Genomic DNA, 15,542 nt, shown 5'->3' with positions numbered 1-15,542 from the left:
CTCTGTATCAGCCATTTCCAGGACTTTGGGCCACTATTTCTTCCTTCCCCTGCATCTCAAATGCACGCCTGTCATCTACAGGCTGGTAACTCTTTCTTTGAGCACTCTTGGATGGTTTAGAGGCAAACACATTTGAGTAGGATTAATGGAAAGTCCACAGCTATCTTTATCTGTCACTACTGCACAGCTTTTATATCCCTGTAATTCACAGTTTTGAGAGCAGTATTAAACAGTGAATATGTTGAAAGGCGAGGTACACATGGGCCATAAGGCAGAGTCTATTTCTCAACCCCGGATAAATAGCCAGAAATGTAGCAAGGCCGGAGGATTGTTTGTATTTAACAGGGAAAACAAATCATTTCCTGCAGACACTACTCTCTTCCCTCAAACAAAAACAAAAAAAACCTCCAGAGTTCTGCAGCTCTTCTAGGTTATTAATTCAGTCATGTAGTTGGAGCAACATCTCTGATCATTGTATGTTATAGACCCCTGCCTGGTACAATCCCTAAGAGAAACATTGGTTTCTATGGAAACGACAATAAGAAGACCCAGCCACCTTCTTGCCACATCTACTCGCTCTCATTAGGCCTAATCTCTTTTGCTAAAATATTGATTAAATGGGAGATTGGAAGTTATTACCAGGGCCTAATTACAATCTCCATATTGGCACAGGGAAAATAGATGGGGATATATGGGCCCGTTATCAGCTTTTATCAATTTCAATTGAGCAGCCAAAGTTGTGGAATCCAGTCCTATCAATCTACAGCCTATTCATCATCCATGAATCATTTATTTTGTGATCGATTAAGTGTGATTGTTCACTCACAGCAATTTAGGAGGAGCCAATAAGGAGTCTTAAACAACAGCAACTTCATTTGCTAATGTCTAATTAATGCAATAAACATCCCAGTAACAAATGAACACATTCCTCGTGATATTTACTACTCATTTCTTCCAGGGCATCTGGGAGATATGAAACATCTGGGCTTGATTCTTACAAAGAGCACAACAGATAGGTCATTAAACCTTGTGGTAAATTAGTTAACTCCTCCTAGTGTTGTCATTCTTCCCAGTGATTGGTTATTCACTAAATGTATCACCTATAGCATATTTCAGATCCCTAATTTTAAAAATAAATATGATGGAAAGACCTTTGTACAAAGAAACATACCTTCCATTGCTCATTAGTCCTCCATCCCCTCTTTGGAAAGTGACTGTGTTTTGGTTGAAAAAACAAAACAAACAAACACACACATGCACACACACATATAAGACAGGGAAAAATCAATTAGTAATAATTAAAAGTAACAATTCAAAGTACTCAGTGTCCAAGATAGAAGGTCTCTTTGCATCATCACAAAATAAAATACAGAAATGATAAGAAAAGGACCAAACACATTAGAGTTACAACTCTTTCAGGATTTCACTGCATGTTATTGATTAATATCAATTTGCTTTGTAACTCACAAGGCAAACCAAGAACCTGGGCAAAAGGCCTGAATTTACCACAGGCCCTTCACCTGATTTTGTGTTGCAAGACTGAGCCATGTGATGAAATTGTTTTCTTGGCATGCTTTTGCTTCAGTACATAATGACATTGCACCAGTGAGTTAATAACATCATGTCATAATGCAGTAATATAATGTCACCACACAAATATGCCATTTCCCAGGATAAATACGAAGAGGTGACAGCTCTATTAGAGCTGAAGGGGTGAAAAAAAGCTTACAGCTGCACTGTATTAGAAGTACAGTATAAGAACCAGCAACCAAACATAAATGCATCACTGGGAAGAAAGTGTTTCCAGTCTTGCCGTGAGAGATGCCAAGGACATGTGCAGAGGGAGACAATTGTTTTTATGGCCCATTCATGAGTGTTCGAGAGAAAAAAAAACCAAAACCCAAAACCACAGGCTAACCCTTATTTGTCTTATTAACATGATTACATTTCAGGGCAATATCGGTAAACCCACATTACTAGTGAGATGCTAATTGACAACATTTGATGGTTTTTTTTGAAGCACTGGCAAATATTTTGAATCAACGTGAACAGTCTACTCTGGTTCTCAGTGGAAATACTCCATTATTTATTGTCAGACGTAGATAAGCCAGACTATTAATATTATCAATGTTCCGGACACCTGCATCCTTACGGGCCCTGACAAGATGAGGGTTCAAATTTCAGAGACTCTGTGGCCAGTTTAACTTAAAAGGCCTTGGTTTGGAAATACTATTTACCATTGTAAGACAGACATTCTCATCATTAAATTATAGCTCCCAGAGTACCTGCAAGATTTTCCAATTATTAGTCCAAACTACACTAACTCAAGATTAAGCATTCTATTACACATCATTCTAATTAGACAAAATTACTACACACAATAGAAATGTTGTGATCGTTAAAAAATTAGCAATGACATAAATCGCCTGGGAAAATACTTGTGATACCTTATAGAATTCTTGCCACTTTATTATCTCCTGGGATAATTTTACAGTCTACTTTCAGCAAAGGGGACAAAACTCGAAACTCTGGAAGCCCTGCTGGAAGAGTGCTTGGGTAAGGTGATTAATTACCCTACATTGCAGAACAAACTAATATCAATATCAGAAAATCACTGCAGTCATATGTCATATCGAAATGGTTAATAGCTGAATTTTGAAAGGATGTAATCGAAACAATTACTGAAAAGAAAATAAAAATGCAAGTATGGGGAGTGTTCTTTGAGAAACAAGACATGGTAAAACATTGCAGCTTATTAATTTTAAAGCTGATACTACTTTCATGCATGTTGTTTCTAACAGACAGTCAAATGACTATCACTCGTTGCTTAAAAGTGAATAATCTAAAATGCTGTGGATACTGTGTGAATATGCAAAGATATAGGTATTGCCTGGCTATGTTTTAAAGTATGTTTTTAAGTATGTTGGTCAAAAGTACTTTAAACAGTGGTTCCCTTCTTCTCCTCCCCTTCAAATTTAATATTCCATTTCTTCAAATTGCTGCCTTTGTCAAAGTGACAAAAAAGAAGGAAAATGAGAAACAAAGATGCATTTGGTAACAACCCTTACAAAGAAAGCTTACAGATCAAAGCTTACAAAGGGAATTTCAGTAAAGCTTATTTTCTGAAAACTTCTTGGGGTTGATACTCATTTTGGAATATCATCTACCAGAAATAATTTTAAAGACATAGGTGTGTGAGATTTCAACTGTGCATGTCATACGAGAAAAAATAATCAACACTTGTGGTCTTGAAAATATATATATACCTTGTGTGCCTTTATAAAGCAAAGCTAAAATGAGGGAGGCTAGTAGGAGATTGCCGCAGTGTTTGCCAGTCACATTTTATTTTCTGCGTAGTGAGGTATGGAAAAAAACTCCAAGGCATGCTGTAAGAAACATATCAAGAAGACAGGGCATTGAAACCTCTTCTCTAGAGCTATAATTGCTGCAGGTTGGCTGTGGCATATGTGCTCGCTGAGAAAAGACAGGTATCACAATACCAACTTTTTTTCCTTCCGTCCTGGTTGTATCCTTCTATCCCATGCCCTGTTTTTTATTCTACATTAAATAACCTTACAGCATCCCAATATAAACACTGTTTTTATAAGAAAGGTTGAGCTTAGTTCATTGAAAAAAAGAACTTGTCTTGCAGTGACATTGTTTTTCCTGGCTTATGTGCTTGGTTTATGTGATGTGCAAGGAACTGGGAAGGAATACAGGTTGTTTTGTTTACCCTCTACCCTGTATACCAAAGCATGGATGGTCATAATCTTCATGAGAAAATAAACAGGAAAGTATTTTATTACTATTCTTAGAGGAAAAAGCTCTGGAATATCAACTAAGCTAGCCAAAATTTCTCTTGAAATGTGTACATGTCATCAGAATTGTTACAGAAAAAAAAATCATATTCCTGATGCCATCCATAAATGGGCTACCTGAGGCTGGATAGAGAAGATGCCTTTCTTTTAGCATCAATATTGTGAAAGAAAAGACAGCTAACAACGGAAGATATGGTCAGGCTGCCAACACAAGCACTATGTTTATCATTCCTGCCGTACGTTTTGTCAGCATTTTTGCCTGCAGTTTGATTTCTGCAATTACAAAACAAGTCTAAAAGCTTCAATAGGAGCATACTTAATGCAATGCAGTCTTGTAGATGTCACTGTAAAAATAAAACACACAGACAGCTGCTTTATTCATCCTGTCTCCATTTCAAAAAGAAGCAGAGCAATTTCAAGGGGCAATGTAAGAGGAGGAAGGGAAGGATGTCCCTATCACTGACCCACCCATCTCCCTTGCTTTTTATCACGGAGGAAGCAAAAAAGCTCTTTCAGCATTCTTTGCATCTGATATATGTTCTTAGAAAGGCTGAAGACCTGGAGGGATGAGATTGGTTTTCAAAAGAAGATGAAAAAAATAACCTCTGCATAGAGAGATTTTGAAGGAATCCCCACCAGCTCATACTTCAAGGACTGTAGAAATGCTGAAATGTAATCCAAAGTGCATTTTAAATGCATAAATATTTAAGAAAATTACATTGTATATATTTGTATAAAGAACAGCATACACTGAGGAGCTTTTCTCATGCTTTTTATTAAATATGTAAGGAGGTACCCAAACCATTTACTAATACCATCTGACAAGGTTAAACTTAATCTTCATGCCTGCTAGAATTGGAAAAATATGAATGTATAGTAAACTGACATTCCGAGGCAAGAAATCTTTAGAAAGCTTTAGAAAGCTTTCTGTATGCCTATCTCTAGTAGGCCACATTTTCCTACTGCAAATGAAAACTTTAATGTTGCCAGCCAAGTCTCATTCCTTTTTATGATAAGCTGTTCCTCAAATATGAATGTAGATTAATCCTCTTTTAATAAGCATTAACTCAGAACAGATAATCAGTATAAAAAACTTCCATCAAATCCTCTGCCTACCTTTGCATGACTCTGTCAAATAATTTATCCTCATTTAACAGTTTCAGGAGTTGCACATAAAATGTGTAGCAACCCATAATTCTTAATCTATTTTTAATTTGTTTTTGTTTACTCAGTTTCATGAAATCTTTAATCCTGAGGGGCACTAGACACTAAATAAGCTTACCTACTCATAAGTGAAAATAAATACATATTTACTTTCTTTGCATGAATGAAGGCCTACACACTTGCAAACACCTGAGCATTCAAGTGAGTGGTAGTGGCACAACATTGTGTTTGAGGGCATAGGAAAGATAAGCAGATTAACAAAATTTGTCTTATTTCTACAAATGGATCCCATACTTTTGTTTTATCATCATTATACCAAAATGTGAAAAGAGAATTGCAACTTCCTGTTCAAAGTAAATAAATTTTGTACTTTCATTGTAATGCAAGAATTAACCAATTCATCTATTACAGGAGAAGTGATCAGATATGTCTTTTGTGCCATCTATCTTTTCTTGTATCATGCAGAAACCTACAGTGTGTGTTTATATCCAGGCAATCTGAGTAAAGGGCAGCCATAGAAATACTACAGAACCCATGCAGCAGTACTGTAGATTTTACAGAAACTCACAAAAGAACAATCCATACTTTATATTGGGAACAGATGACTGAAAAGGGGTAACAGTTTTATTTAGTGTTTGGGTTTGCTGATAATATGTCATGGTCCCAAAAAAGCATACTTCCTGTACAGCTGCAGATTATGACACTACTATTTACCAGCAGTAATCTAACAAATATAGTAAAAAAATCAGATGTTTTGTAGTCGTAATATTACCAAGGTCAATGCCTGGTAAGTCATGGGAAGTGCAGGAACAGTGATGTACAGAGAATTGTGGCTTGGTAATTACTGAAGACAGTTCAATTGAAAATAAGTAAAAAGATTTAGCTATAATTTTCAAAGTCACTTCATTTGTGACTGTCTGAGCAAACAATCAGTGCTTATGAAAATGTTCACAGAGACAGAATGCTTAATGAATTTAACTCTATCTATTATCCTTCTTTGGCACAAATCTCTACCAATAGCATGACATTTGCTATTCGCTCTTCTCCTTCACAGAATGTTACAGCAGTTCAGTCACACAGCAGAAATTATACCTCTTAGGAGCCTAATAACAGAATACAAATAACAAACAGTCCCAGTGAATGGACCATAATCTGAAAATGACCCAAAAGAATATTTTTAGCAAGTAGTTGCATAACTGCAGAATCCAGACTTTTAAACAGCAATCTGTAGTGTTTTAAGTCCTATAAACACGCAAATACAACTGAAGAAAAATGAAACAAAAAACATTTACATCAGAAATAACTGAAAAAAATAGTTTTTTGTTTTGCGTCTGAACTGGATTAAGTATATGAATGTTCCACTACTACATTTCGTTCTCTTTATTACACAGACAAATCTGCACCCTCTGCAGTTTTCTAAAATCTGAGTGTATTAGGATAACTTTACTAACAGTTGTCTCTGATGAGGTTCTGAAAGCTACATACCACTGTCTATATATTTAGGTCTGAAACCAAATTATTTATGAATAATAGCTTTGAAGGGAACAACACACATTTGTACAGTTGTGTCATCAAACCACCATAAGCATAGATACATTTGTCTGAATTATATTACCAATGGCAAATGCAAATATTAGAGAACTAAAGATGTTTCCTTAGGGAATTTTGAGTATAAAGACAAAAAATATGAACTATGTGCTTTCATAAAAACAACACTTTTTTTTAAAGAATTTTTTTTTTTTTTGGACTTCACTACTGGGTGACTCAGGTACTCAGTGCCTTCAGAAATAATTACAGGCCAGGAAATAGAACTATGTGCTGTTATAGCTCTATAGAGTCCACAATATGTCAAAACTATTTTCAAAAAGCAAATTTTTGGCAGTGTCTTTGACATATCCTAGTATTTCAGTACATGTTGATCAACTGCACTGAATTACGCACTGGCACTGTAGCTCCAGCACAACCCTGTGTCATGCCAATGTATGCAACAAAGACGATGGAAAAAACTCGCCACAGTTACAGACAGATGACTGTGGCATAATCACAGGATCCAAATGCAAAGATGTGTTATTTGATTTTGAAAGATTTCCTATGTTGTATCTCAAATAAAAGCAAGTAAAGCATTTAGGGTAGGATGTGTTGTGCCACAACTTATTTGGACTTGAACACACCTGCCCAGAAGCCAGGAAGAGCAATTCCTGAGCCTCCCAAGCTTCTCTATGAGTACACCTCCCCCTAGCTATGTCACAGACAAATTTGACAGTCGTTTCTTTCTTGCTATGCTAAACACTCAAGCTGTGGCTGAAGGTAAGCAAGAGTGAGAAAGCAGCCAGCTAAGCATGAGGATTGGTATAGTAATGTGTTTGGAAGACTGGACTCTATTATATGGATAGCAGAGGGGACAGAAGAAGAGACAGCTTTGGTAACTGCAACTGAGGGTCCAAGCCACACACAAAAAAACCTTATAGACTTCTGTTGTAAAATGCTGAGATTTATCAGCCTTTTACTCTGTAACACAGAGGTACAATTATTTTTTAGTTTTGAATCTCAAGCTTAGGTATGAGAGCAGAAGCTAAATATTTGCATTTATTATTACTATTAATTGTACACTCTATTTTTCCTGGCTATCCATATGTTGGGTAAGCTGTTTGCAACCTGCTGTTTCAGCCACACTTCATTTGTTCTTCACATATCTTTAATCATGCTTACAGTAATAGTCTACCATACGCTATGTGTATCAGAGATTTGAGAACCAGGATATCTGACTTGAATTGGGTAGGCAGAAAAAAAGGAAATGTTTCTGTTCCAAAACCACTGTAAAGGCATTGCATGCATAGATTTCTTGCAGTTCTGCACACCTCGTGGAGAGGCAGATGTATACAAAACTAACAGCTAAACTGGAAGGAAGTTCCATTTCTCCAGTTAGAGCTTCAAAAATATTTGAGACACTTTTGATCTTTAAAATAAAAATTCAGTCATATATGACTAGTGCTTGTTTATGTTGTTAATTCAAGCATCTTGTCCTGCAAATTACTTTCAAAACTGTATTATTTTGGGGAGTGAGATGAGTAAGAAGTATGCAGAATTATAATGACAAAGACTTTAATGCTGACAGATTTTATGTCCCCCTGCAATCACTAGGAGAACAAATGCTACATTTTTTAAACACAGAGACAGAAGAATTATTTCTCCTTGTATTTGGTTTTAATTCTGCATATGTCACATATTTATAAACACTTAGATAGCTGATTTTTGCAATGATGTGTTGGTGAGGTAAGAGACAGACTAATGAACAGTACCTGCAGGGGTGAAGGTGAAGGACTGAACTGCAAAACAAGAAAGCAAACACATTGTGAGTTACACCCCCTGACAACAAGTGCTAATTGCAGGGCATGAGTCTCCTCTGGAACTTAGTCAGTTGTGGTTGAATATTGTAAGCAGGACATAACAGCTAAGCGTAAAGCACTAATCAGCCAGCAGCCAATGGGAAGTGATGGTTAGAAAGGTGAGCAATGAATTTTGACAGTCACATAGGAAGACTTTTTTGGTGCACATGCTGTTCTCCAAACTGTAAACATCAGGATGAGTTTTGAAGTGTGATATGTTATGAACTTTCCTTGCTGGAAGCATACGCTATTTAATAATTTCGATAATGAGAATTCTGTGTCGTGATACAATGTTCACATCACACTTAGATGCAGCAAACACCATGAGAAGGAATGAGCTGCTGGAGACACAGTGTTTATAGTGACTATTATGACTATACACAGCTATGCATTTTACGTATAAAACACTTTTTTTCTCAATCTCTCCACCCCACCCTCTCAATACTACAATCTGCAAACTCAGATATCGGGCTAGTAATTCTGCTTTTTTAAAAAAGAGCACTCTTAGCTTGTGTCCAGAACTTAGAACTGTTTCCTAAGAGGAATAACAGTACAGCTATCTCTTAATATGAAAAATCTTGGGATCTAGACTGATATTTCATGTACACACATGTGTAGGTGTGTGTGATATATATTGGTCTCAATGAACACCAGCTCAGCTCTCACACAGTAAAAGTCATTGCCGTTGATGGAAAGAAAACATCGCCTCAGTGCAAAAAGCATAACCTATCAATGAGACAGGGCACGTGATGATGTGAGGTGAGGCTCCACAGAAGCCAGTTTAGTCCAAGGGTCTCTCCTCTCTCTGCTTCTGCTGTGCTGCTCATTTAATTTCTTCATGGGCTGCTTCATTTCACTAAACCAGAGAAAAACTATTCCAGCAGGAGGGATTGAAAACCAATATAGAACAGTTTTCTTCTGATTTAGTCACCCCAGACAGGACAATGAGGAGCCCAACGATGGCTAATCCCAAGGTGAGGAGGCATGGGATTGTTTTGTTGGGAGCAGCGAATGAATATTGGGTTTTGGGAAGCTGTTAAAGAAATGCAGTCACTTAGGGAACCTGTGTCCTTGGATTTGCATGTGATGACTCGTAGCGGAACTTTAGTGGGATATAATGTCAACATTCAACATGCACTGTCCTCAACTGTGCATATCTTTCTCAGGGAAATGTTTTCTCTTTTTAAATGTTTTATATAATAAGCAATACATAAGAATCTAACCCAATATGTGAAGAACAGCTTTTTTTTGTACTAAATTAGGTTTCAGAGTGGCCCATTTTATTTTTAGTCACCTGACTCCCTAAAAATCCGTAAGAATTCGGAAACACGGAGTAACACACAAAACAAACAGGTTGGGGAAGGAAGAAAATATTTTCATTTGGCAAATGAACTTATTTTTCCAAATGTATTTTTCAAAAATTAGTTTATAAATGGAGCAACACATTGGGCACAAGAGTGATCATTCCAAGGTATTCTACATCCAACACAAAACTTTCCATGGCTTCTGCCATAGGTAAATTTTCACCACACTTCTCTAATACATTATTCTCTTTTTTTCCAGCAGTAGGTATGCAATCACTGGTTAAGTATCTCTATTCATTTCCCACGCATATGGCTTTAAAGACATGAGATACAGGGAAATGAAGAAGACAACCAAATATTCTTTCTCACCTTCTTGTAAGGGTCTAGTCTAATTCACATTTGAGCACATAAATGTAGCTAAACCACTAACAGAGTGCCTCTGAGCAAGGAGCAAGAGGTGCAGTTAATCCTTTGTGCTTTTTTATGCTGGATGTGCTGGAGATGTAAAATTAAAGACTGTCTTATGATAATGATGAAATGTGGTACTGAGCAATGCATTTAAAGCTTCTCATACACTAGCGTTTTCACAGAGTATCTTTCAAATAAGCATACAAAATTCACCCAGGCCACCTGTGCTATAAGTTCGACACATTTTTTAAGCAGGTTTAACTACACCTGTTCTCTTCATGACAGAATTTGATGAGATGCTAATAAATAGTTACTGTTCTTACCAGCATAATTGCTGAGCCCCTTCCTCTTCTTTCTGCGCCAGTACAGCCAGATGCTAAAACCCATCAGAATTACCCAACATGCACCACCGATGCCAGCTATAAAGGCAGGCTGTTTGACAACATCAGTGATTTGCTCAGTTATGCTGTTGTTATTTTCAGTGATGACAACTTCGTTACGACCTCCTGCACAAAAGCAATATAACAGAAAGTTGTTATTATGGATTCTGTAATACAAAAGGGAACAAAGTACTGCAAATGAAAGTGTAAAAAAACCCAGTAATGAACCTCAAAATACTTCTCCACAGTAGGACATCTTTAATGAGTACGAATGCACACATGAAAAACAATGTTTCTTGAATGTAAATCCATAATCAATTGCAATTTTGCAAACATATACCTGAAAAGATAGCTCTATAGCACCCTCCCAAGTAATCTAACAGATGACAGTCCAGAGCCTTTTTTTCAACATATACATTTCTTGCTTTGTTTTGACATAATTATAGACAGAATACAATGATGAGAAAATGGATCATAGAAAATAAATCAAAGTTAATCAAGCAAACAATAAATAACTTTTTCCAAATAAGAAATCCAAATACAAAAAATCCTACAGCCTCAGAAGACAGTTCCTTCTCTCATTGTTGTCAGCACACCAAAAATTCTAACTTAACACCTATTTTTTTTTTCTGCATGTTAGGATTTCTGACTTTAAAATAAAAAATAAAGTATATGTATGTTCAGCTGGGGCAAAGATGCATTTTCTAGCAATTATTTCATGTGGAAAACAATTCATACAAATCCCAGGTGCACCAGCTTTGAAATAAAGCAGAAAATGACAGTTAATTGTAAGCTCTAAACAAATCACAGCAACAGATGCTATTTTTTTTTCACCTAGAATAGGCACAAAAAATTCTTAACATCAACCTGTAAGAAATAATCGGGATGTGGAACAGCAGTTCAAGTGTTATGCATCAAAAATTACTAAATAGGACCGTAAATTGTGTATACTACATTAGAAAACTATAGATGCTCCTATTGTTTTTCCCCTCCTCTTTCTCTAAAAGGTAACTTTTCTAAAAGGAAAAGCTCAGTGTCTGGCTTGAAAACAAATAATCATTAAAAATATGAATGAAAATTCAGGAAATGCTAAAGCGTCAAGTACAAGGGCTAGCACTTTTCTACTTCAAACCTTCCCTTGTCAAAAATGGTTAGTTTTAAAATTATGAAATGTGGAACACATTTTACTGTGAAAAATATGAATATTGATTATATGTACACTTGACGTAAACTGCCTACATTTGCAGTTTTGAAATTGGTAAAAGAATTATCCATCATTTCCGGTAAAAGCATGTATATAGTTCAATCCTTGAAATGTTTATGCAGTATTATCAGATGCCTGCATGCACGCTGAAGAGCTGCAAATTAGCAATTCTACTGAGACAAAAAAGATGCAAATAGCGTGATGCTCAGTTATAGGAGTCTATTGCACACACGTAAGGTAGTAGAATATGGCAATAAAATACAGAAATGGTCACTCAGAGGAAATTATTAAAAGTATTGTAGTATTTGCCTTACTGTGAAAACATAAGCATTCCTCTTCTATAATTCACTAACGGTTAATTTACCACTCACTTCTTTCAACAGAACAGCCCCTGTGTCAGCGCACTGGCTTCAGACTAAGGCAAGCAAACAAGGTCATTTGCTAAAGCAGATGCAAGAAGCCTGACACTTCCAGCTTTATTTCCACGTACATTTCTTTGCAAGAGATCTAGAGTTGACACCAGTCGAGTGACAAATGAGGATCCCTCCCAAGGGTATGCCTCCTGCTCCAGCCTCCAGCCTGCCTCCCTGCCATGGGACTGGATCTGCCCAATTGCTGCCCCACCCAAGAGGCAGCTTCAGATGAAGCCCTCTGCTGTGTTCAGAGAGGGACTGAGTTGCTGAGGAAGAAATGTAATGCACTGCATTATGTCACTATCACGCTGTTAATGATCTTGGTGATTTTATTAAGCTTTCTGTCTTTCAGCACCATGTCAATATTTAGCAATGATGACCGTCTGCTTTTGCAAGCAGACTGTGGAAACTGTGCTAGGACTTGGCTTGCTTTCAGTAGTTCTATGAAAGAAACAAAACAGGCTTCCAGCAAACAAAATAGGTCCCACAGATGGATGCTGACAGACTATGCCTGCTGACATATAAAAAGGCAGTACACCAGTACTTCTATCTCATACCAGTCTATATTGGGCATGCTGGTAAGCTTTACTAGTGTCAGGGCTTGGTGGCTGTAGCTGTCCTTTCCCTCACTTTCTTATTCTCTCTTGCTGCTGCCAAAGGCCCAGTAGTTTCCAGCCCTGATGCAGTAAGCAAGAATAAAACTCAGTGAGTGTCTGTGACAAGGAAAAGAAGGGAGTCAGCGGTGGCTTCTTTACTGGATTTTTCATTCTGTTTTACTCATGGAACCAATCCACAGGTACACCCCAGCGTTGAAAGAGCAAGTGCTGAGAGTAAAACTAATAGAAAGAGGCACTCTACAGCATGCTCTTCCAAGCACACAATTGATTTTCTAGTAGAAATCAGCATGGGATTTGATGTTTCTCTAATTGCAATTAACTTTCAGTTAATTTCTATGCCTTTTGGAGGTGAGGTAAAAGCAGCAGGACAGTGAGGAAACAGGTAATGTCAGAGCTGCTACAGAGGCAGCCATGCTGCCATGGAGAAGAGTGAGCAGAGAAGCGCTTCAGGGACATTTGGCTTTGGGAACGAGCATGCCTAGACGCAAGATAAGAACAACTACTTCCTGCTAAAGCCTCCAAAAAGTCTGAACATCCCATTTTCTTCTCTAAGGTCAGAAACCAATCTGTTGAGAACGGAGGATATGAGAGCAAAATGCAGAGATCCTGGGGGGGCAGGAGCTTGAAGTGGACTTCATGCTCTCTGTCTTTTCTAGGGGAAGGAATCTGTCTCTAAATTACCTTCTCAAGTTGGCAGTCTGGCTGTTTGCTCTTACCCTTCAATGCCTAGCAATTATAACTGCAAAAGAAATAATTCATTTACATGTCAAAATAACATATGTTTTGTGAATTTGGTGACTGAAAAGTAAACGAGTACAGGTGAATGTTACCCAATGATGTTAATATAGTTCTTGGGCATCGGTGAAGCAAACAGCATTAGTTTTGTATTTATTTATATGCTATTTAAGAGGAAGTAATAAATATGTCATCTAAGGTACCAGTGTACTATTTCATGTACTGCAGGTGTTTCTGTAACAATGCTGTCAGTTCAACTAATTAGAACATAGACAAGGGAAGTGTGTGACCTGTAACGCTCCATTGTTCCTGAAGACAAAAATATAATGAAATATAATGTCTTCCTCCCATTGGAGAGTAATGGAGAACAAAACTAATTTATCGGACCAAAAATTAATTAGACACATCAGATTTGATTGTACCTATTACTGTGAAAGTTTGCAGCTGTTCCTCATATTATGCCAATGATGGAATGTAAGAGGGAACAGACCAACTGATGAAGAGAAATAATAGCTTTACCATTAACCAATATTGCAGTACTCCACAATTTTATTTCTGGTTTTCCAAGTAAAATTTTTAGGATATCAATAGTGATCATAGAAATGTTATTTATTCTTCATTCTCTTTGAGTCTTCCATAAAATTTTTCAATGCCCTGCTTGAAACATGAACACGGGGTTCCTGTTACAGTTACACAGTCACTAACTAAAGAAATAATGTACTTTCTACTGCTCCATAGTCTCCTGGTTTTACTTTCTGGGTTGTCACAGGTGTGTTACGTAGAATTGGTCTGAAAAGTCAGTAGTTGATTATCCATCATGAAAATCAGTTATTTGGAGAAAAAAAACTTCCTCTTAGAAGAATGTATCCTGTAATTAAGAATACAATCTCTGTATTTCATTACAATAAAAGTCACACCATTTAGCAACACAGCTTAACTCTTCTGCATCACTGACCTTCTCTCTCCATAATTCAGCATTTCTGTAGCTGTTCATTCTGATTGCAAGTTGTTAAATAGTATAGCTAAGCACCAGGCCATATACAATTCCATTAATTACACAACAATATTAACCCATTCATGGTGATGTTTTGAGGTTTATTCATTAGTTCATTTTTAAACCATGTAGTTACGTTTTTTTAATTTACCTAAAAATAGTTCCATGTTCTTCATACACAAGTCGCACCAACTCAAACTTTCCAGAAATGCTATCACTTTAAGTGTTACCTTTATCAAGCATATTTATAGTCGAGAAATAACAGCCAGCAATTCATAATATATAGGAAAATAGGACCTAAGAAAAGGGAGATGGACTATACAAGGAATAACCACATCCAGCTTTGGCTCCCAAAAGAGAAAACAGAGATGAGAACAGAAACACAACCCAAACAAAAATACTCTCCTTTACTTTTCAGGTAAAGTATTCATAAATGTGCAAAGATGCCACCAGACAGAGTTGTTGAAGCAGACATGCTGGGATCATTTAAGGAACAAGTAAATATCACTGTAAGTTTAACGCTGAAAAATTGTCTCTAAATATCAAATAACTTTTTTCTTTCTTTATATTTTATATTTTATTTACATCCTAACATCCCTTTCCTCCTTCCTGTAACAATAGAGATATCTCCATATTTGACTCTCGATTATATTAGTTATATTTTGTAAGAAAAAAGTCAGGATAAAGGGCTGTACCCAGACATGGGGCTGAGCATTCTGGGAATCATCCAGCAAAGCACTTTAGTTCCAGTTTAACTCACAACACATTAAGTGACATTAAGCTATTCATGTGCTTAAAATGCTAGACACTTAAGTGTTTCGCTGGACCAAGCCCGGTGTATTTACTGCCTTGCTGCACGGATGCTCTAGTGAAATAAGAAAAAGAAGTCCTGCTCAAAGTGAATGTAATGACAGGCTAGTCTCACAACATGAGTTATTTTCACAGAGGTTCAGGATTCAGGCCTACTAGATGATAGGTTTCTTGCATTTTCAAAAATAATTGCTTTGCTTCCAGTTCTAGCAAATCTTTTTCCCCTCTTTTCTTCGGCATTTTTCTAAAACCAGTGCCACCTCTATCTCCACTCTTATACTACCTTCTCCAGTGACAATACATTCAAAG

At 36.9% G+C, this 15,542-nt stretch overlaps 1 protein-coding gene across 21 annotated transcripts in view; it reads right to left on the bottom strand.

Annotated features, from left to right (window-relative positions):
• ROBO2 (roundabout guidance receptor 2) overlaps window positions 1–15,542 on the bottom strand; it is a 928,484-nt gene that overhangs the window by 61,441 nt on the left and 851,501 nt on the right. For all 21 annotated transcript variants that reach the window (XM_054070040.1, XM_054069965.1, XM_054069947.1 and 18 more), the window contains 2 exons: window positions 10,404–10,586; window positions 1,172–1,214 (listed from right to left, as the gene is read on the bottom strand). In XM_054070040.1, the coding sequence (XP_053926015.1) occupies window positions 1,172–1,214; window positions 10,404–10,586 (226 nt within the window). The remainder of the gene's footprint in view (window positions 1–1,171; window positions 1,215–10,403; window positions 10,587–15,542) is intronic.

This window comes from Cuculus canorus, chromosome 1 (genome assembly GCF_017976375.1).
Source record: "Cuculus canorus isolate bCucCan1 chromosome 1, bCucCan1.pri, whole genome shotgun sequence".
NCBI classification, from domain to species: domain Eukaryota; kingdom Metazoa; phylum Chordata; class Aves; order Cuculiformes; family Cuculidae; genus Cuculus; species Cuculus canorus.
The sequence above is the reverse complement of the archived record's forward strand: the minus strand, read 5'-3'. Positions and strand labels throughout refer to the sequence as shown.